This window comes from Cyprinus carpio, chromosome A6 (genome assembly GCF_018340385.1).
Source record: "Cyprinus carpio isolate SPL01 chromosome A6, ASM1834038v1, whole genome shotgun sequence".
Lineage (NCBI taxonomy): Eukaryota > Metazoa > Chordata > Actinopteri > Cypriniformes > Cyprinidae > Cyprinus > Cyprinus carpio.
Genome location: NC_056577.1, coordinates 28,738,004 through 28,762,076, shown reverse-complemented (window position 1 = coordinate 28,762,076; position 24,073 = coordinate 28,738,004). Strand labels below are relative to the sequence as shown.

Genomic DNA, 24,073 nt, shown 5'->3' with positions numbered 1-24,073 from the left:
TCCAAGCACCTCAAATGATTATTGGTTCAACACAGGTAATAAAACACCCATTCAAACACACGCACAGGGTGACACCAAAGGCTCCAGACGCCACAGCTGGTTCATATTGAAAGGAATCAATGGGTGAGAGAGAGTAGGAGAGTAAAAAAAGAGAAACTCAAAAAGATAGGCCCTTGTTATGTGTCTCAGGGGACACTTTGCAGGCATCTTAGGGGTCCAGTACATCTAATGGCCTACAGACTATTGCTTTACCCCACAAACACTAACTACACCATTTTACCATTTCCAACTAATAAGGGCCACATTAGATTGAAGCCATGTGTCTCTGTATGGCGGCTTGAATAACTAAGCCATTGCTTATCCATGGAATAAACCAGTTTGGGTTCATTAGTTACTCAATGAGACCCAGTACTGATTTTATGGATGTAGGCAAGGTCCTGACAGCAGTTCTGCTATTTTTCATGGCTCCTCTCAGACGCTTTGTGTTACCGACTGCCCATCGCGGCCTTGTTTTTCATCGGGGAGTTGTCATTGTCACAAGTCTGTCAGTGAATGCCTGAGCCTGATGTTTTTATCAAGGAATCATTACAGGACACAAGTGGAATGGTTTTAATTTCATGTTTTGGCTTGTGATATTGAAATTATTTATGGGAAATGTCATAACTCAAAAGTTTTAAAAAGATTCTTGAAATCGCTTTGCATTCTGTTTAACATCAGAAATGGAAATATTGTCATAATAAAGATCTGCAGCCCAAAATCCTAGTGCAGTAAGTTGTTTCAGGAGTATGCGAGACAGTTCACCCTAAAAATCTTTATTTAGTCATTTTATTTCTCTACAGGAAAAAAAAAAAAGTTATTTTGAATGTCAGTGGGGACCAAACAACATTGTTACGATTAAAAATATCTTCTTTTTGTTGTCCAGAGAAAATCATACAGTCTTAGAAAAACACGAAAGTAAGTAAATTATGATAGTATTGTCATTATTGGGCGAACTCTCTCTTTAAGTTTGCATTTAAGCTTTTTTTTTTTTTAAACGCCACAAGAATGACTTTAGGTTGCCAAGACGACCTGAAATAACATTTTAAGAAACCACATAATTCTGACATTATTTTACAACAATTATGAAAAAAAAGTGCATATTTTTCATACATTTTCTACCCAAACCCTTTTTTTATATTTAAATGGTCAACTACAGGAATCATATTGTTCTTTCAATTCTCAAAACATTAGAGGACAACTAGAGTTTACATTTACTGAAGTAAACGTGAGAAGTGTTTGTCTGTTCAAAACCCAACACCAGGCCGTTGCTAAGATCCTTTATAGGTTGTCATGCAGTTGCCAGTATTATTTTAGCAACATTTATATACTACGATAGTATTAAGTAATATTTTGAATTAGATTTATTTTATTTTTTTTAATTTTTTATTATGAATTTGGAAAAAAGTGGAAAAAACCCTCCCCCAAATCTCTGTAAGATCCCAAGACAGAGCTAGCATAGACGTTTTTGTCCATTTAATCAATTATCATATTAATTTGAGGAATCATTTATCTCCATAACAAAACAACTGAAGTTTAATACATGGGCTTAGATGTTCATTCAGATCCTTAAGCTCATGTATGAGCAATAGCAATATTGATAAATGATTAATTTTTCTGGATCTGACCGGATGAGATCCAGTCTCTTAATGATGGGCTGAAATGAAGGATTAACACCTGAACAAATTACAGTCAAACACCACATTTATTTCATCAGGTCTTCATGAGTGGATGTAATAAAACAGGACAAGCTACCCAGACCCACTCAAACTCACAGCCTGCTAACAGAGAAATTGTACTTTTTTTTTCTTTCCATAGTTGTCATTACTTTGATGGGTTTACAAAAGTATGCATGGCCAAAACAGGCAAGACTCCCTCTATTAATAGTTACCTAAAAAAAAAAAAAAAACTGGAATCACTTCAAAGTAAGACATGGAAGAACCAAACTGTTCCAGCTTGTTTATTTATTGGGGGCATCAAATAACTGACCTAATGGAAGAATTGTGTTTTAACATAACCGTATAATAAACAGGGAATGCAAACAGTGACAATGTGTTCACAAGTTAGCGTTGCACTTGATATCAATGCAAAAAGGTGTTGGTGAGAGTTCGCAGGCACTTGTGATGAGAGTGAGAGACACGATTAAGCACTATTATAGCCGCAGAGGTAACTGGCACAACTGCTGATGATCGTGTAGTCCGTCCTCATCCACAGCTGAGGCTGCGATTGGTCAAAGCTACTTAGTAGCGGTAGTGGTCTGCTTTGAAGGGACCATCGCAGGGCAGACCCAAATATTTGGCTTGCTTCTCTGTCAGTTTAGTCAGTTTGACGCCAAGCTTGTCCAAGTGTGCGGCAGCCACCTCCTCATCCAGCTACACGTGCACAAAGGACATAGTGAGGAATAAATACATCTCATAGATTCTGATAATCATCGGTTAAGTGTCCCTGTTTCGATCTGCATCTTCTTTTTAAGCAAGTTTGCAAACCTTTTACACTCTTAAAATCACAAAACATTCATGGATAATGTGCATATTAATGGATACTACCTGTATTACATCTGTAATAAAAGTCGACATGAAGCTACTGTACCTTCTTTGGCAGGAAGTAAACACCCAGTGGGTATTTGCTGGTGTTGGTCCACAGCTCAATCTGGGCAAGGACCTGGTTGGTGAACGAGTTGCTCATCACAAAGCTCGGATGGCCCATGGCACAGCCCAGGTTCACCAGACGCCCCTCGGCCAGAACGATGATATGACGACCATTTTTCATGCGAAAACGGTCAACCTGTATAAAAGAGCGGAGAGTTAGTCAAAGTCAGATCAGAGCTGACCATCATGAGTCAGAAAGAAGGGCACTCAAAAGCAAGGTTTTGGTGTTTGTTGATGTCTGCCAAGAAAAAAAAAAAAAAAACAAAGCAAAGCACTGGTGATTATTTCACAACAAGGCCTGGACTGTTATTTAAAAAACAAATGTTGCCTTTTTTCATTTGCATTTGAATTCAATTTAAGTAGGATTTCCCAACTAGAGGTTTGTGATGGATCAGCAAGCGAGCAAGCAATTTATTAATTTATAAAGAACAAATAAACAATACTAGATGAACACTGTTCTGTATGAGAACAATAAGATATATATATATATATAGATATAGATATATATCTATGAAAACTATTAAAATTAATAAAACTAATAAGCTAGTGTTCTTAAAAAAGGCTTCAATTTAGCATATACTGTATATTTTTTTCCTCCAACATTATGCTTTCTCCTATGTACTCATTATTAAATTAAATATTTAATTATTAATACTGAAAGAAAAATACTGAAAAGTAGACTTTTTTTAAAAGAATTTTTTTCCTAAAATTAATCAATCATTAAATATTTAATTTGCATTAGTAAATCATAATAAATAATACATTAAGTAATTACTTATAATAAATAAATAAAAAATTATAGCACCTTTAAAAATGCTTTCTCAAAGTGCTTCACAAGAAAAGCAAACAACAATAAAAACAATATCTAAAAATATCTAACAAATTTGGTTCACCAGATGAAAAAAAAAAAAAAAAAAAAAAACTTTTATTGAAAAGTAAAAACACTTAAAGCACTCTGATCCTTCTCCTAAACCTATTACAATATTTCATTATCATTACCTAATTACTAAAAATCTAATGCATGCATTACTGTTCAACACTCAAGTCATCAATCTTGCACCTGAGGTTTGATGTTGATTTTCTTCGCTGCATGTTCATTGAGCCACTTCATGTCAATCTCACAGTCAAAGTGACCAATGTTGCAGACAATCGCATCGTCCTTCATCTGCTCAAAGTGTCTGTGAGTGAAAAAAAAAACAAAAAAACATGATGCTTACACTACCTGATCGACATTTCCAGTCGAGGAACGATTTCAAACAGCTTTTGGCACAAAATTCTGTTCACAAGTAAGTAAAAGCTGAAACAAATCACTACAAGAACAGTTATCTAAAACAATGGTCAACCATGTGGCACAAACATTAAATAAATGATGCTTGTCTTGGCATTTTGAAAAAACCGCTAACCATAATATTATATTTGACAAGTAACTCATCCTGAATCTTTTATTCTTCAGCCAATGAATGATGCCTCAAATCAAGCAGCTTTTTGAGGATAGGTGGGCAATTATGTTTCAAAGCAATCAAGGCTGAAGCAAAAATGTAGGTTCAAAATATTTCACCTCAACCATTTCTGGACTGCATTTGCTTAACTGGTGCCAGACAGACATACGCAGTTTACCAGCCTTTAAACATGTACCATCAGCTCTGAAAACTACCAGAGAATCTAAGACAGTTCTCACATCTGTAGATAATACCAAACAGCAGCTGTGCTCCACTGGCCCCTGCATGTCCTCACCCCGACCATTTATCACAGAGGCCCACACCCCATCAGAACCCACCAGCCCACTCACCTCCGCATTTAACCATCTGATAAGCACAGAACAGCGTGCATAAGAACACCGAACTCAAGCAAGCACTGTCTAATGTAGCAGGCTCAGGCCAGATCTCACGCTGTGCGTGTTTGATTGCAGGCCTGGAGGTCCTTCCACCGCACATGAATCTTCCTGCCTGCTACGAGCAGAAACCCCATTCCATCATCTTGAAAGGATTCATTGTTGACCAACTTTCACGCTGTGCCGGATGACATCCTTATATGCAGTTGGCGTAGAGTGAGAATTCAATTCATGATTTTAGCAAGATGTCCAACTAGTCAGGCTGTGTTTGAATGCTGGAGTGTGTACACCACGAGGGGGTAATGTAAATAAATATTAACACACTACCGTTCAAAAGTTTGGTGTCTGTATTTTACAGTGTTTTTGTGTTTTATTCAGCGAGGGTGCAATAAATTGATCAAAAGCGACAATTTCAACTTTGATAATAATAATAATAAGAAGAAGAAGAAGAAGAAGAAGAAGAAGAAGAAGAAGAAGAAATGTTTGTTGAGCCGCAAATCAGCATATTAGAACAATTTCTAAAGAATCATGTGACACTTGATGCTGAAAATTCAGCTTTGCAACTACAAGAATAAATGAAATTTTAAATAAAACAGTTATTTAAATAATATTTCACAATATTACTATTTTAACTGAATTTCTGATCATGTAAATGTAGACTTGATGAATTTGACACTGTTTAAAACCTTCTGAAGAAAAACTTTTGAACAATAGTCAATAGTAAGACAAGCATCACTAGTATTATTTCAAACTATTATTATGTATCAAATAAATACAGCCTTGGTAAATATATATATATATATATATATATGCAATAAATTTGATTGAGTAATAACCTGTTGTACCATAAATAATTTTTGATTTATTACTTCCCTGTTGAAATCAAAAGTGTCCTCATCATTGGGCAAAAGGCTGCTGCTATTGCCACAAGAATCGTTCTTGAAATATTTTCCATCTGGTCCATCTTAAAACAACTAAAAGTATCATTACGGATTATAGGAATTGAAATCAGAAATAGAACTTTCTCAGTTTTGAGGGGACACTAAATGCAGAACACACATTCTAGCTTGACATCTGTTAGTTGGTTCATGTTTGATTAATGCTACACAAACCTGCCAAGGATAATGTCCTCACAGCCAGTGGTTGTCACAAAGATGTTTCCTTCTTTGCAGGCCTCATCCATGGTGGTCACCTCATAGCCTGGGTAACAAGAGCCAAGCGCAAAGCAATCAGACAGCAAGAAAAAATACAAAAAAATCCAAAATAAAATAATCCACTTTTCTGAAACTAGCCTGGCAAGTAGTTACAACAACTCTCCAAAAACAGCTGCTTAAAAAAATACTGTTGGCTCATAACATGCTCTATGACTAAGTGGAATATTATGTTTCTAGAGAAAACACAAACAAGTGCAACAGCCAATATAGCTAGCCAAAAGAGAACAGGGTGGCCGATTTCATATAAATAATATATCAACAATAAATGTTTCACAAATATATTATTATTAATATAATAATCAATATTATATTAAATTATGTAAAATATCTGATTTTTAATTGTCTCTATTTAATTTTCTATATATATATATATATATATATATATATTCAGAAATTATTCTAATATGCCGCCAAATATCCTTTGTTATATATATATACATAGTGTAAGAGAATATTATTTATACTATTACTACAAATAAAATAAATAAATATACATTTTATATACAAGGGTCAAAGATGAAAAGGAAAAGACAAAAAAAAAACAACAAAAGTTTTAAAAACCTTTTCTTTTTCTTTTTTTAATGTATCCTCTTAAATCCTGTTTAATGTTATTTTTCTGGTCAAAAAATAATGACTATCATACAAAAATCAGAGTAACAACAGTTTGTATAACAAAAATCTTGTCAGGCATATTTATAACAAGAATTATTAGATGACATTAATAAGACTCTATATAAGTATCACAATGCAGCCCCCAAAAACTAATATTAAACTCTAATTTAAAATCTTTATCAGTCTTTGCCACTATCATTCAAACCACTAGGTTTTCCCATTTGTCAGCAAGAAGTTATTAATCATTTAAAATACAATAAAATTTAGTATGATCGCTTTATTCTTTTATACTTTTAATAAGTACAAAATAAGTATATGGTTTCATTTTTACATAAATATGAAACATTAAAAGACACATTATTTGCATTTAATATGCTTTCTATATAAAATCAATTTTGTAAATTTACATTGATGCAGACACCAAAATAGGGTGAGAAGGAAAGGAACACACACACACACACACACACACACACACACACACACACACACACACACAGAGAGAACATACCCTCCATAGCCGCCTGCAGAGCATTGATGGGATCGATCTCTGTGACGATGACTCTGGCACCGAACCCTCGCAGGGCCTGAACGCAGCCCTTACCGACATCACCGTACCCGGCCACCACTGCAACCTTACCGGCAATCATCACATCTGTGGCACGCTTGATGCCGTCAATCAAAGACTCCCGGCAGCCGTACAGGTTGTCAAACTTACTCTGAAGGGAGTGGGAGAATAAGTCATTCTCAAATAAACACGTTCATTTACAACAGCCATAGAATATTAGAACCAAGCATAAAGCGCTCACATTTGTCTGTGAACAAAACAGACCATGAGATGATGACAGCGAATAACCGGACAACACCACATAATGATATTATATGCTGGTTATAAAAGGTTACCTTGGTAACGGAGTCGTTGACGTTGATGGCAGGAACTTTCAGTTCCCCTTTCTTCAACATCTTGTAGAGGTTGTGAACTCCTGTGGTGGTCTCCTCAGAGATGCCCTTGATTCCTGAGAGATAAACCACAAAGAAGCATTTTGCAAATGATAAAGACTCGGAGAATCTGATTGGAAGGAATGCTGAACTTACTAGTTGGCCGATAAATAAAATTTTTTGTGGAGGTTAGTTTGATCCTCACTGGTGTGACGAAATCATACATATGATATACAATATACAATATCTCAGAAGCCAAAAGTATGTATTATCATAACTCCATGTGGAAACATTTCTGGCATTAAGTCTGCAGATTTTTGTCCAGTTATACAGAGAGACTGGCTATTAATTTTGATGCCGCTAGAGATCGTGCGCCGTCTCCTGTACATTTGCAATGGAAAACCACAATAACATAAAGCATAATGTTAATTATAAAACAGATTCTGTCAATACAGTGTTCCAGAAATGCTAAACGCTCACCAAGGTTGTATTTATTTGATCCAATAGACAGTAAACAGTAATATTGTGAATCAACCATTTTTAAATTGTATTATTATTTTAAAATGAAATTTGGGTGATGCAACCCGAACTTTCAGCATCATTTCTAGTGGTGGCGAGATGAAGCCTCATGAAGCACTGAAGCTTTTCAGCCAAGTGGTTCACAAAAGGGTTCATTTCTTGAGGCTTCGTCTGTTCACCTGTTGGTCAGAGAGTGTAAACCAAGCAGATCCATTACAGATGACCTGATGTGATGTGTGATGCACTGTATTTTGCACCAGTTAAGGCTTAGAAATAACGGTGAAGAAAAAAATCTATTTCCACATAGAGTAATCTATTTACATGAATATAATGTGTATTTTCTGGTGGTATATAATGATTGTATAACATAACTGTGTAACAAACGTGTTTTTCACTGAAAGCTTCTGGGATTTCTTGACACACGCTCCGAAGCCTCTGCACAGAACGTAACCTCACTAATCATTAATCCAGTCTTTAGTGTCACATTATCAGAAATCATTCTAATATGCTGATTTGCTGGTCAAGAAACAGATCTAATATCATCCATGTTGAAAACAGCTGTGCTCCTTCATATTTTTGAGGAAGCTGTGATATATTTTTCTCAAGATTATGTGAAGAATAGAAAGTTCAAAAGAACAGCATTTATTTGAAATGGAAACCTTTTGTAACATTATTAATGTCTTTACTGTCACATTTGATCAATTGAATGCATCCCTGATGAATAAAAGCATTCATTCTTAAAAAAAAAAAGAAAAGCATACTGAATCCATGAGCAAGCTGGTTAAAAACATTGTTTAAAAGCATTATTTCAACAGTTCTTCAGTTCACAGGCCCCTACACAGAATCAGAGAGCTGACCTTTGTGTTACTAGCCCAGATACTTAACCCTACCAAAGGTCAGAGGTCAAATAGAGCAGTCTCATAAATCTGACCTATTAAAATTTGACAACATTTATAGCATAAACCCAACACCATATGACCTCCACTATAGAGTAAAACTAATGCCACATGACTTCCACTCTGTCAAAAAAAAAAACAACTAATACCTCTGAATCCTTTTGTGAGTACTATATTATAATGCTGGGTTAAGAATGGAACAGCTTGATCATAGATTAGCCTGCCACCTAGTGGCCACTGAACAGCAGTACAATACAACTATATGATAATCATCAGCAGGCCAGAAGTGCTGTCATTACTAGCCACAGAAATCCAGACAACCATAGTAACTGAGGCAATGAAATTAAACAGTACTTATATGAGCAGTCTGAATGACTCTTCATGACCTCTGGCTGTTAGGATGAGTGCGAGTAGACGATAACCGAACAAACACACTACATTATACCTGCAAGCAGTTTGGGGTATTTCGTGTGCACCAGATTGGTCAGGTCTCCACCGTCGTCCAGGATCATGTTGAGAGGCTGACCGTCCTTGAAGTAGATGGTCTGCTCGATGCACCACACATACTCTTCATCGGTCTCTCCCTTCCAGGCATACACTACAACACAGCAAAAACAACACACACACATTAGACACCAATATAAACATAATAATTGTGTGACTGGCTGCTATCTTGAAATAAAACTTATTTCATATTTTCCTGCCTCACATCCCAAAAATATGATTTCATTTTACATGAATAAATGTAAATGCAAGTTAAAAATATTACAAGACAAGTAAATGGTTCTTTGCAGAATAAGGTGCAATGTGGAGAGAATGTTGTCAATAGCTGAAAATCTGCTCATTTTAGAACCACAACAAGCTCAAAATATGTTTGATAGTTTTAATGTGGCATTATTTTCTAGCTGGTATAACATTTAGTTGAGAAAGTCTGTCACATAAGCAATGGATGCAAGTAACAACCACCTACTGCCATCACTTTAAATGAGATTAATAGGTTCACATGAAATGCTATAAAGCTGTATTACTTCCAAGTATGGAAAAGATGAATGCAGAGTCACCCAATCAATTCAAAAGTTTGGGGCCAGTCATTTTTTTTTTTAAATAGATATTTATACTTTTATTCAAAATTAAGTGATAGTAAAATAATTATAATGTTACAAAAGATTTATATTTCAAATAAATACTGTTCTTTAGAAATTTCTATTCTAAGCATACTGAATTTTTTTATTTAAAAAATTAAACAAATTTCCAACACTGATAATAAGACAAGAATAAGATAAGAAATGTTTCTTGAGCAGCAAATCAGCATATTAGAATGATTTCTGAAGGATCGTGTGACACTGAAGACTGGAGTAATGATGATGAAAATTCAGCTTTGATCACAGGAATAAATTATTACAATAAAATATATTTTAAATTGTAATACTGTTTTCACTGCATTGTTGATCAAATATGTACAGCTTTGGTGAGCATTAGAGACGTTTGAAAAATAAAATTAAAAAATAAAAAAATCTTACTGACCCCAAACCTTTAAAAAGTAGTGCATGTTATTCATGCTACGGTCACATATCAGATAATACTGTGCCGTTACATTTCTGCCAATCAAAACAAGTCTGCATTAACTCCAATTCAAACCCATAAGCTGCATCTGGAATTTAGCTTAAAAAAAAAAAAACAATGTATAAAGGTCTTAATACATTTTCTAATACTACTATATAGTGAGTTAGTGAGCAGAATTTTCATGCATCAGTCATGCTCCCGACACAAAAGCAATTGCAACTGGCTGTCAGCATAATTATGCCACTAATTAAAATGCTTTCTTAAGACCAAGTTCTTTGGCAGAACTGCATTTAGGCTTATCCTTTGTGGAGAAGGCAATCTCATAATGCACTTGTGATCAGTGAAAAACAAATCCATCCGAGAAAGCAGACAAAGACCGAGACATAATGATTATAAACAGATTTAGAATTCATTCTATACTTAAAAGTATTGATAAACAATTTAATCTAACTAAAAACAGATCCAATTAATGTGTTATTATAATATTATGTGTATGTTTATTGGAGCATTGAAGCTGCTGCCTAAGAAGAGACTTGAAATAGGCATTTTACACGTGAAACCAGAAAAGCACAGGCTAAAAATCTGTTTGATGTTGTTAGACAAATGTTTTTACCACTAAAAATCATTGAGCTTGTATCCCTTGCAAGGTTTCAGTGCTTAAAAACTGTTTGGGAAACTGAAAGCTGGAATGATGAAGCTGATAAAGTTATCTTTGCCTGCACTCTCTTGCATGTTAGTCCTTCAGAAATCTACAGATTAAACCCATTTGTGCTGATTCTAGGTTTACCCAGCATGGAGCACTCTGAGTTCTGCTTATCTAGATTTGATTACGCAGCTTTAGAGCAAACAGTGGACAGGATCACAGCAGTCTAGCACAGTGGTTCCCAAAATGGGGGTCAACCCCGGCGCAGGGGTCGCGAGATGATTTCTATAAAAAAAAATATATAGGCCCAATATATTTTTGTTGCAATTAATTTAACCCTTTCGCACGTACGATCACACCGGAGTGATCAGTCTAGGCTGGTCCCTGGAGTGTACGATCACACCGGTAAGTGCATGACGTGAAATTCAAATGTGCTCTCGCGCGTTGGCTGGCGCTGAGCCAGAGACAGGCGCGCTCAGAGCTGTCATCACAACTTTGTCAGTGTTTTCAACCACATAATGTTTATTTTAGGTTTCAGACATATAAGTACTAAAAAAAACAATACATTTAGAGTTTGTAAAATACACACTGATGTCAAAGGACGAGGCAATAATAATCCTTTCCATTATAATTAGACACGTTTTATGCATATCAGATACACATTGTGTAAGTAACTTTAAAGTTTACTCTATTATTCTCCCAGTTCACCAGCCACTTACTTTTATGTATTTCGGGAGAAGTGGATGAATTCACGTGTTGTAAATCCAACAGATCCGATTCTCTGAACTGCGTCTGCAGCACAAACTAAGATGGCGGCGCCCATCGCGCATACAGCTCAACTAACGCGATCGTTATAAAGGTCTTTAAACAACAAAACACTTCCACTTGCATATATTTTAAAATCGGAATATCAGCTATTTCATGCCATATCTAACAAATTTGTGAATATTTTGAATAAAAAAGGAAAAATGACATAAAAGCAGATCATCATTCATTCAGCTCTGTTGTTTCTGCGGTGTGTCACGTGACAAGCAATGACGCGTCACCATGGAAACCATAAAGTGACACATCCAAATAACGATCGCCTGGAAAAACTCACGCTGGGGGGTCAGCCAGAATATTTTAAACTTACGTGTGAAAGGGTTAATTCAATACTTGTTAAATGGTGTTTGCAGAAAAGTCTGATACAAATAAAAAAAATATAATATAATATAATATATATATATTTTAATTCAATTTGTAATTTTGTCCCAGACATTACGAGATTACGTCAGCGTCAATCACAATCAAGTTACGTACGTACATCACGCGCAGCAACACAATGTATCCCGCTGTTTGCTAAAGTTAAAGGTGCTTGGACTCCAAAAAAAAAGGTTGTTGAGGTGGTGTGTTGGGGGGGGGGGGGGTCGCGGGGCAGCAGTGCATTTATCATGGGGGTTGCGGGCTTAAAAGTTTGGGAACCCCTGGTCTAGCACACCAACACCTGTTACCTGGAACGCCAGATTTAGCAATGGCTGCCGCTGCGTGATCCTGCGTAGAGAAGATGTTACAGCTAGACCACTGGACCTGGAGCAGACAGAGATCAAGGAGAAGGAATGAGATCATCTGACTAGTACAGACTTCATTCATTAGTTTCATAATCTTTTGGATAAAATGTGGCCTTGGGCTGGGAAATTCCAGTTTGACAGAGGAAATAGGGGATAAGAAGGATGATGCATTTCAGTAAGACTGCAAGGTTAGCCATCTAGTACTAGGAAAAATCTGTGAAAAAAACTCCAAACAAAGTACTGTGGCAATCCCATGATAAAATGACGGAATAATGTTGCAATAATATGAAACATTGTATTTATATTTCAAAGAATACAATGGCATACAGGGTCAGTAAGATTTTTTAAAAATGTTTTTGAAAGAAATCTCTAATGCTCACCAAGACTGCATTTTTTAATCAAAAATATAGTAAATATTGTGAAATATTAATACAATTCAAAATAACTGTTTCCTATTGTAATCTACTTTAAAATACAATTTATTCTGTGATGCAAAGCTGAATTTTCAGCATCATTACTCCAGGCTTTGTGTCACATGATCCTTCAGAAATCATTCTAATATGCTGATTTTCTGATCAAGGAACATTTCTTATGATTATCAATGTTGAAAACATTGTGCTGCTTCGAAAAACCATGATTTTTTTAATCTTTGATGAATAGAAAGTAAAAAAAACTGCATTTATTTGAAATAAAAATATTTAGCAACATTGACTTTTTCTATCACTTTTGATCAATTTAATGCATCCTTACGGAGTAAAATTGTTCATCTATTTCAACAAAAAAAAAAAAGCTACTGACACAGAAAACCGTATAGCAATACCATTACTTTTTGTTAGTTAAACCAACAAGCAGCAAAGTACTACTACACGTTCAGTAATTGTTGAATTGTAAACATTTAAACCCTACTTTTAATGGTTTTAAAGTAATATTTCACTCCAAAATGAATATTCTGTCTGTTTACTCAAAAGGAGAATTTGAAAGCAGCTATTGAGCATCTGATGAATGCAGTTCTTTTCTATACCAAGACAATTCATAACGCAAAATGCTATTTTTTATGCAAATATAAATTACTTCTTTAATAGTTTTGCATTTGCATCCTCACCTCAGCTCCGAGGGCGGTCAGGGTTTCAATGAGCACAGCGGTCTGTAGAGTCATGTGCAAGCAGCCTGCGATGCGAGCGCCCTTCAGGGGTCTCGTCTGGCCGTAGAGCTCCCTCATCTTCATCAGACCCGGCATCTCATTCTCGGCTATGTCGATGGCTTTACGTCCCCACTCAGCCAGGCTGATGTCAGCTGGACAGGGAGAAAATGACAACAGATTATGCATAAAACAAAAGCTAAATTCAACAAACGGAAAGAATTATTAAATTACATAAGCAAAAGTTTAGACAATCTGTACTAGTTTGACTAAGCATTCGAGAGCACAGTTAAATAATAACTACAAATCCCAAGAAACACACAAGTCCATTATAACATGCAAGTTAAAGCAGTCTTTGAAGTGTCAGTCTCATATTTGGACATCCAGAATAGAAATTCAACAGATGACACCTAAAACCACATACTTTACATGTCTTGAACTGGTTGAGGAGATGGTGCTTGGTTTCATATGCACACTTAGCAACCAACAGGCAACCCAAAAAATAATAATTTCTATATTATTTATATATATATATAAAACTATAATTATAATTTATTACAACTGCAGACATGTAGGAAAACACATCTGCCATAATATTCAGTAGCCAAACAAATATGTAATTACAAAAGGAAATGGTATTTGTTCAGAAAAGACATTTTTCATTTAAATTTTTGACACCGACCACTAACCTACAACAAGATCAGGACAACAATTCAGAGTGTTTGTTTAGTTTAATATGAAGATGCTGTTTTAACAAAGTGAATTTACAATTTCCATGACTTAAATGTTACTAATTCCCATAATTCTCCTATTGTTGTTACTTCCAGGTTTTCCAGTGGGCATGGAAATCTTGTAATATGCCTTCAGAATGGGCTGTTAATAAATGTGTTCACTTTGACATTTCATTCACTGATTTTGTAAAACTGAACTCTGATCTAGGGAGAAAAGTCCAGGTGGATCTAATATTGAATGACTTGTGCCTTATCTGCACTGAGAACAACACACCAAGTCTGGTCACCATAACTGTGCTGACGTGTGAATAAACGTGACACAAAAACAAGTGAAGACATGAACTTAGTGTGTTTTATTTGTCTTAACTCAAAGTACACCTTTTAAGCGCATGACATTCATTTTTGGTCAACCACGAGCAGGAGGAACAGTTCTTCTGAGCTGGACCTTTTCAATGAATCGACTGAACGGATTCACAAAACCATCTTGAGTGAACCGAGGGTTTCACTGACACGAACTGGGAATACGTTTACGACGTTCAGTAGCATGCAAACGAAACGTAGCTCATTTTCTTAAAAAGTAAACAGTGAAAATACTTTGAGTCAGTAGATAAATTAATTAATCAGCCCGTGAATTAAGTTTAATATTGTTTAATGTATATGCAAATCACATTTAGGCTCTAAATGACTGTTCTGACTTAGATACTATACAATTGCTATTAACAGTTATTAATAAAACAGTACTGAAAAACCTTATTAAACAGCAATATTTTCAAACATGCCTTTATTTGAACCGATCTGAATGTTGAAAAGTGTCAGGGACCACGTGATGAAATGTGATGGCAAGATTTTATTGTTCAAAATATTGATAATCATTTTGTTTTGTTATGGAAATATGTATTATTTGGTATATTGGAGTACAGCAAAGAAAAACACAGTCACGTTTACATGATAAATCTTATTTTTTTACATGTAAAATTTCATATTCACTAAGGTAAGTTCTCGTGCATTTTTTTTTCCTTTTAGGAAGTAAATTGAGCATTATATTGATACTATACGATTTTCTTTTGTTAACAAAAAGCTATTAAAACGGTGAAAGTTTGTAAACGCATTAATATTTTTATATAAATTTGCATTTGTATACAGCCCCTCTAGTGTGAAATTGTTTATTTCATGTATAATGTTTATTGTTTACATCATGAATAGTGTTTGTTATATACATGTAATTTGATCTTGTTAATAAAAAAATAAAAAAAATAAACGAACTGTTCAAAAGAACCGATTCTCAAAATATGAATGACTACGGTCAACGAAAAGTGGCGGCTCATGCTCGACTACTGCATTAAGGGACATGTAGTCCAGTAGTGCAGAATATCTCATACAGAGGAGATTCTACAGTGCACGCAAAAAACTACAACTTCCAAACTTTCTTCTTCATGTCTCGCGAATGGAACCACGCTAGCTTGTTTGACAGGTGTTAGATATAAATTCATATCTACTACTTTGTGAGAACCATGAAATGGCTGTAATAATACACTAGACATATTAAGTGCGCAAACTGTGACTTTATGGGGGCAGGTTTGCAACAGTGCGTCTCGTGCTAGGTAGCGTTGACAATGACGTCTCCACTGCCATGTGATACAGAAGCACTAGCAACTGAAGATCTGCAACAATCCATGCTTGGTCCAAAATACAACCCAACACCCTTTTACAGAGAATCGGATAGTTTATAGAGAATATATTAGAGAAATTATTAGAAAGAAAGCGTGGAATTAGCTTATTAGCATTGGCGGTAGAAACGTGACAGCATGGTCTAAAGTCAATAATCAAATAAACTTATACTAACCAACTTTGAATGGAAGCTTCTCTGACATTTTGATGTGCTGTCGTTGGGTAAGCCTGATATGGGTTGATCTTGAGCCCTGTTGTGGCCCGAGTGAGTGCAGAAGGAGGTAATTTCTTATGTGAACTTGTATATAAGCGTGAACAGACCGGTTGTTTTAATATTCATGAGACCATGCCGCCTCTCGTTTCTCATTGGCCGAAATGTGCCCCGCCTTATCGCTCTAAATAAACCATCGTGGGCGTGTTCATTTGCTCCTACGATAGCCAATGAGAATCCATGGTGGTTAAAGGTGTGTAATATAATGTGGAAATCTCGATTTATATACCAGTACGCTACAAGTTTCACCTTGCTTTTGTGTTTTACTAATATTTAAGATCATGAGGATCTGAGCTTGTGGGAAGAAAGGTGCTTTTTTGGAATAAAGAAACAAATATTTTTTGTTTAAAAAATAGATTATGTTAACAAAACCAGTTTGAGTTGCTTTCCATTAGAAACAAAGCAATATAGAAAGAGGAAATTAGATTAAATTAAATTACTACATTTTCTTAGTAAAATCCCTATAAATTAGAGTCATTATGAACAGTATCAGTTGAACAGGGGTTATCTTGGGACACTTGGATAACACTAGGGCTGGATAAAGTCCATTCAATATGTCCTGGAAATATGCCCCAAGTTTATCCCCATATGTGAAAACTGTCTGGTTTGTGGTTTTGTGTGATGACATTAAACCTGAAAGACTTAAGATTCACACATCATTGACAGATTTACTAAACATCCTGTCAATCATGAAATTATTCATGTTTTAGTGGACAATATAAGGTCAGAATCATGCAACTGACTCAAATGTTGAGGTAGATTATTACTTAAACTAAGTTTGGGGTCGGTAATATTTTTTTATGCTTTTGAAAGTCTCATGATCACAAACAGTACATTTATTTGTTCAGAAATAAAGTAATATTGTGAAATACCATTTTAAAAATATATTTAAAATAACTATTTTTATTTGAATATTTAAAAATGTCATTTATTCCTGTGATCAAAGCTGAATTTTCAGCATCATTACTGTGCTGAAACCTCATTTTGGTTCATGTACGAGGACCACAAGAAACTCAGTCAAAATATTTTAATAACAACAATAATAATAGATTATATTGATAATGATATAACAATGATAAATCCATCACCTACAAGATAATGAAAACATACAAATGTATTAAAGCTTTGTCTTTCACATTCGGTACAAATCAGTTTGCATTACTACAGATAGCATGTTGCTTCAAAGTCTTAATTTTCCTTTCCATTGCAAGAAAGAAACAGAAAAGCACCATCATATTTTCCATTGGTGTGTCTGAAAGATTTCTGACTGTATGCTTGTTATCAGGTTATTTTTAAATAAAAAGTATACTCTCTGTCCTCCTGCCAGGACACTATTTCTACAAATTCATGTTCAATAGACAAAAACACATGTTCAGGGTGAGCACTGATGCTTTGAAGTGCATAAATAAAGAAATATTAGGCAAATAATGGAAAGAAACATCTAATGCGTAAATAAAAATCCAGAAAGGTGTTAATTTGGCAAAACTTTAATGTAGGTGTAAGGTTGAAAGGCAGAGAAGGACAACATAAATGAGTGTCAAAAAGACAAACAAACAATAAACAACATGAATGAAATGTTCCGAGCCTGATAAATAAACATAGTTATGTGTTTAGTGTTTCTATCACATCTCAATATTCAATACTCAAATGTTTTATAGACTCTCAGGAGAGGAAAATGAACAAAACCAGAGCCTCATAAAAGTGCACTCTGTAAAATAAAGCATGATATGAAATTAATCTGTGCAGTTTGTCCTCGTACAAATCTGTTTGAATGCATTCGCACCTCAAAAATAAAAAAACAATCTGAAATCTACAACAAACCTTGTCGTTTTTCCCCTAATACAACACTCAGTTTAAGAAGCCACTTCTAGTGTAAAGATATCTTAGAATAACGAGCCAGTATTTCTGAAATATCTCAAATACAGCACACGTTTCTTGAGTAAAGAGATCTATTCCATATAGAAATCCCATGCTGTCAGGAGACTGTAAACCGTCATGACGTTAAAGAGAGATGCTATGTACAGTAAAAGCCTTACAGCTGCAGCAGCACTCAGACATTCTCAAACCTTCATGCCCACCTCAGCCCCGAAACGGAGAGCAAGTCTTGTACTCATAAAGCCTAAGTGCTGATCTGGGACGTCCCGTGGGCACTACGGATATTGTACGTGGGAAGCACCTGCACCGAAATGCTTGATGCACGGAATCAAACGGGGCTTACAGTGCTTTTAACAGAACTTGTGAACAAATGAATTCGTAATATATACCACATGTTCTCTCCAAAAACACGACAGATCGTTACAGACACTTTCCCCTGCGTGCAAAGGGTTTCTGGTTTCTCGTACCAAGCTGAGGATTCCTTGTGATGGAAGTTTGAAGTTTGATGACTACTTATACAGGTAATGGAGTGCCGAACACACAAACACTGATCTACAACAAGCTTTTTTCATGTCTGAACAGTGTGTTGACAATAAGTCTTGCGGAGATTTATAATCTTTTTTGAGCAGTTGCATTTATGTTTTCGTTTTCCTCTCATGTGTGTTTATATATTAGCCTATTTTAGACACAAAGACGTCATACTGTAACATACTGAAGAGTCCTTCCATGTCCTTTAGTAACAGGTATCTTGGTGAGGTTTATGCCTTGTATAGTGTGTATAGGTTTCTGGGAGCATTAATTGGCAGCCCACGCCTCCAGGTCTTTCATGTCATCCTCATCCTCTTCTTCTTTCTTCTTTGCTGCAATTACAAAAGACATTCAAGAATTGCATTTTATACAAGGCCATTATAATCACATTTGCAGGAGTCTGAAAGAGTATGTTTCCAAACACCGTGTGTGTGTGTTTAGTACCTGGTCGGGCGGGTAAGGATGTAGAGGGCACGTTTGGCAGTGGTACATTGTCTCCGATCTTCAGAAGAGTCTTATCCAACTCTTCCTGCTCCAGCTCCTCAAGTTCAGCTAACAGCTCATCCTGAAACAACACAACATCTGTTTATACCCAGTATTAACATGCAGCTCCAATGTGAGCACTTGTGATTGGATTTTAGAGTATGTACATCAGTTAATACACTACCCTTCAAAGGTTTGGGATGAATAATATATGTGACCCTGGACCACAAAGCAGTCTTGAGTCGCTGGGGTATATTTGTAGCAATAGCCAAAAAAACATTGTATGGCTCAAAATGATCAATTTTATCTTTTACGCCAAAATCATTAAGATATTAAGTAAATATCATGTTCCATGAAGATATTTTGTAAATTTCCTACTGTAAATCTATTAAAACTTAATTTTCTAAATAGTAATATGCATTGGTAAGAACTTCATTTGGACAACTTTAAAGGTGATTTTCTCAGTATTTTAATTTTTTTGCACCCTCAGATTCCAGATTTTCAAACAGTTGTATTTCAGCCAAATATTGTCCTATCATAACAAACCATACATCAATGGAAAGCTTATACATCAGCTTTCAGATGATATATAAATCTCAATTTTGAGAAATTGATCCTTATGACTACTATAATACTACTATAATACTAATAATGCTATAATACTAATATATAATAATATTTTTATTTGGGAAGGATGCATTAAATTGATCAAAAGTGACAATAAAGACATTTATAGTATTGCAAAAGATTTGTAATTCAAATAAATGTTCTTCTTTTGAACTTTCTATTAAAGAATCCTAAAAAATTGTACCATGGAGTCCACAAAAATGTTAAGTAGCACAACTGTTTTGAACATTGATAATAATAAGAAATGCTTCTTGAGCAGCAAATCAGCATATTAGAATGATTTCAGAAGAATCATGTGGAAAATTCAGCTTTTTTCATCATAGAAAGAATTGCATTTTAAAACATCTTAAAATACCAGAAATCGTAACAATATTTCAAAATATTATTGTTTTTACTGTGCTTTTGATCAAATAAATGCAGCCTCAGCGTAAGTATAAGAGACTTCAAACATAAAAAAAAAATCTTACCGACCCCAAACTTTTTGTGACATTTTTCCTTGAATTAAATCTGCACCTAACAGGTTACATTTATAACACAAATGCAAGTGATGATATGCCTTCCTGAGCACCTCACAAATGCACCTGCCCCATTTATTCAGTGCTGTCCACTTGTGATCAGTTCACCCGAGGCAGACGTTAACAGCGGGTGTAAACGTCACCTTTGTGAAAGCACACGGAAATCTCTCAAAAACTCAGCAGATGTTGCTTCATCATGGCTGTGGAGTTTGCTTGTTATAATCTTACCTCATCAAATTCCTCCCCAAACACAACAGGCTTTGAGATTGAGTCTGAAATTTCTTGTGCCAGCTCCTGCTGTTCCGTGATGTCCTGCATAAGTTCGTCCACTTTGTCAATGTCCCTGAAAGTACACAGGCAGGATACAGAACCATAACTTTATGATACCCTGCAGATATATTAACCTGTTATTTAGATAGATTCCATGTCAAAGTACCATACAGAATCCCAATAGCTTGCACCTAAACTTGTTTATGATCTCATAAACCCAAAACCTTGCTGCAGTGAGTCTGATAGAGACAAAAGGGAAGAAAACACTGATAATAGAAGAGAAGCTCCTCACATGTCGTCATGGGCAGCTTTCATGGCCTTGGCAGCAAAGCCCATATTCTTGATGACCTCGGTGTTGGTGTGAGCATTCTCTAGCGCCTCCCGCTGGAACTCAATGGTAGAAAGGGTGCCATCAATCTGACCTAACTGCTTCTCGTAGCGCTTCTTACGCTTCAGTGCCTGCAATGCAGCTGTTACAAACAGAAGGAAAGGTGAATGTGATTAAAGTGCAAAATAAGGGAATTCTGGAACCCTCTAGAAAAGCATTGCATAACATTAAGTGTGGATTTATTTAAAAGAGTTAAAGAGAACACTATGTGATTATGAGTCAGCTGATTTAAGATTAAGATTTAAGATTTAGCTCAGTAAGCATCATGCACTCTCAATCCTCTGCTGTTACCCAGTAATGTAGTACTGTCAAGGTGTTTTGGTAAGAAAGTATTTCATGGAAAATAAATACAGTAAAGGAAAGATGGAAAGCCCACACCGTAAGATTCTCAAAGCTAAATTTAAATTATGAGGTCTCTGATCCATAACAGATTTGATTAGGGTTTTGCTTTTTGAAAAGTAAAGTCTACTACTATTAATTTTCTTAGAGAAGCAGTGGTGCAGAGTTAGGGACTCCTCAGTGAGGCACACTCACCAGACTTTATCAGGCAAGTGCGCTGTGTAAAAAAAAAAAAAAAAAAGAAGAAATAAGGAGAATGCTGTTGGCAGCCTAATGATGCATTACTGACAAGCACATCAGTACAGACTTGCTTTTCTTGTAAAGTGTGAATCCTACAAAACTTGTCAAGAATATAACCAGAAATAAAATAGGCACCAAGTCAGTAAAGCCTACTGAGAACCATTAAGATGTGTCTGTATTGTAAGTTTTTTCTCAAAACTAATAAAAGTATTATTTCCATGTTTATATTAGCAGAATTATTATCTTTAATTGAAACTAAAACCATTAAAACATTTTCTTTAACTAAAATAAAGATTAACAAGTTTAAAAGTTTAACTTATTTTATCTCAGCTAGTTGCCATTTTTGTTAAGTTTAAGTAACTAAATGAAAATGGCAACAACTAAAACTAAGTAAAAATGGCAATGACTAAAACTAAGTAAATTAAAACTTACAATTAAAACTTATTTACATCTATAGACCTATAAAAAGTTAAGTCATGGTACTGTAGTTACTGCCTTTCATTTATCCATATTTCTATTTTAATTTTTTTTTTTAAACCAGGAGGACAATTGGAAAAATAGATTATGGTCTAATAAAAACATTATGGTCTAATAAAACACAAAAATATTTTTCAGGCTATATGTTTTTGTGCGAATTACCTATTAATTGTCAGAATACCAAAACACATTACATTTTTTTAATTTCTACAGATTTGAATTTTAAACATTGACAAAACATTGATTTGAGTTGTCAATTTACATGTAGAAGATAAAACAGCAGCTGTGTTTGTGCAATGTATGGACTGCAACTTTACATTTATCAGGTTTTCAATACAATAAAACCCTCATCAGACTCTTACGTCATGTGCACGTTCAAAGGGGCCATTCCAAAGACGTCACCTGACACAAAGGTCATGCAAATTAAACACTTTTTCCATGAAGGCGTTGGAATTGTAAACTTTAAGTCCCACACCTGTAGCGTCGTCATCCGTCGTGTCCCGGCAGCTCTCACAGGATAATCAGATCAATTACTATTTACCTCTATTCTGGGGACTTTAAATGTGGAGTTGTATTACAAGCCTCACAACCTTTACGCTGCCCTGAAATAATTTATGGAGCTAATTCTGGATTTGGACAGCTCTGGTAGTATCGATGGGACAGAAAAAAAACAGACTTGTAAATATACTTTTTGTAATTGCATTTACATCATAATATTTGCAAGGCCTGAAAGTGGCACTCATGCAAACCATGACAAAGAAGTTTAAAACAAAAAGTTTTTTTCAAGTTTTGAGAAGATTGTAGTTTTTTTTATGTATTTAGTTCAGTGATAACAGTCAAATACAGAACAAAGAAAGTACACAGCATTATTTAACAGTTCAGAGAATGTCAAATAAAGAAGAAAACAACAATAATTTATAAACAAACAAACAAAAACAAACACACACATTTGGACATTTTTTTAATTGTTTTCTTATTTTGCGCTCTTTTTATGTTTAAAAGGATTTCCAAGTATATCTTATCACTGTTACAGAAGGTAATATATGACTATGCTTGACTTGAGAATGTATAATTTCACAAAAATTACTGAAAGAGAAAGGGCAATACAAATATATATATATATATATATATATATATATATATATATATATATATATATATATATATATATATATATATATAAAAAGTACATTTATCACATACAGTATGGATACATCTACTAAAGGCTGCAGATATTATTTACTTGATTTTGTTCCCTGAGTCAGTCAACATGAAGTATGTGTGTGTCATCACCATGGATACCACAGAAGGTCAAAGGTGAACTGATGGAGAGCTACAACACTGTATCAGTTTATTCCAAGCATTCTAAAAGATTTCAACAAGGTACAAAGCACATTTTCGTTCTAAAATCCCTTATCATTCCATACCAGTGTTCGTATGACATCTCTTACCGAGCTTGTGTTTAGTAAAAGTCTTACTCCTGTTAGTTATTCCGTGAATTATATTATTTCAGTTACAGTATGCTTTCTTTAATGAATTCCTATGTATGATAGGCAACATACATAATTGAAAATAAACTAGCATCAAGCACGAGAAGCAGTAACACGCACAGTGCCAGCCTAAGCTACTGTATGGCGGGGAAGTCATCTCTTCGCTCACCTCTCTTGTTCTTCGTGCCGTTTCTCTTGGCCGTCACAAGCTCCTGGTCGATCTTCTTCTCCAGGAATTCTTGTTTCTTGGTCAACATTTCTTCTGTTTCTCGCAGTCGCTGGATAGCCTCTTGGGGGCTTGGAGATTTACCCCCTTTTCCACTGCTACCAAACAACTTCCCAAACAAAGACATCTTCCCTCGGGACGACAGCGAATAGTGATACTGGACTGATTTGTGGTTTTGTGTGTCACTGGCCCAGCAGACGTGTTGTTGTTTTCTCTTCCTCCTCTCTAACCCAGGCCGCATGACATGATCGAGTCACATGAAAATGACTCACGTCATGACGTAACGAACGTCTCCGCTCCGTAGTGACTTTATGTTTTATTGCAGAAATATTATAAAAATACAAAAGAGACAAATAATACAG

At 35.2% G+C, this 24,073-nt stretch overlaps 2 protein-coding genes across 2 annotated transcripts; both read right to left on the bottom strand.

The window, feature by feature from the left end:
- Positions 1-1,722: 1,722 nt before the first annotated feature.
- Positions 1,723-16,315, bottom strand: ahcy (adenosylhomocysteinase). Its single transcript, XM_042758887.1, has 10 exons — positions 16,158-16,315; positions 13,548-13,738; positions 12,389-12,464; positions 9,138-9,290; positions 7,242-7,354; positions 6,850-7,057; positions 5,628-5,715; positions 3,745-3,862; positions 2,626-2,820; positions 1,723-2,408 (listed from the first exon to the last, which is right to left on the bottom strand). The coding sequence occupies exons 1-10, from the start codon at positions 16,183-16,185 to the stop codon at positions 2,277-2,279; spliced, it is 1,302 nt and encodes a 433-aa protein (XP_042614821.1). The 5' UTR covers positions 16,186-16,315; the 3' UTR covers positions 1,723-2,276.
- Positions 16,316-17,724: 1,409 nt separating this feature from the next.
- chmp4ba (charged multivesicular body protein 4Ba) lies at positions 17,725-23,969 on the bottom strand. Its single transcript, XM_019105370.2, has 5 exons — positions 23,655-23,969; positions 20,844-21,021; positions 20,510-20,624; positions 19,101-19,221; positions 17,725-18,988 (listed from the first exon to the last, which is right to left on the bottom strand). Exons 1-5 carry the CDS (start codon positions 23,950-23,952, stop codon positions 18,924-18,926), a joined length of 777 nt encoding a protein of 258 aa, XP_018960915.2. The 5' UTR covers positions 23,953-23,969; the 3' UTR covers positions 17,725-18,923.
- Positions 23,970-24,073: the final 104 nt, after the last annotated feature.

Bases quoted from the DNA above. Each gene is read 5' to 3' on its own strand.
- chmp4ba (XM_019105370.2), bottom strand. From the start codon at position 23,952: ATGCGGCCTGGGTTAGAGAGGAGGAAGAGAAAACAACAACACGTCTGC. The intron at 21,022-23,654 runs GTGAGCGAAGAG...TGTTTGTAACAG, and splicing joins CGGCACGAAGAACAAGAGAG to CTGCATTGCAGGCACTGAAG. The intron at 20,625-20,843 runs GTGAGGAGCTTC...GTGTACTTTCAG, and splicing joins AAAGCTGCCCATGACGACAT to GGACATTGACAAAGTGGACG.
- ahcy (XM_042758887.1), bottom strand. From the start codon at position 16,185: ATGTCAGAGAAGCTTCCATTCAAAGTTG. The intron at 9,291-12,388 runs GTAACAGGTGTT...GCTGTGTTGTAG, and splicing joins TGCTAAATCTGGCGTTCCAG to TGTATGCCTGGAAGGGAGAG. The intron at 5,716-6,849 runs GTATGTTCTCTC...CTTGTTACCCAG, and splicing joins TCTGCAGGCGGCTATGGAGG to GCTATGAGGTGACCACCATG.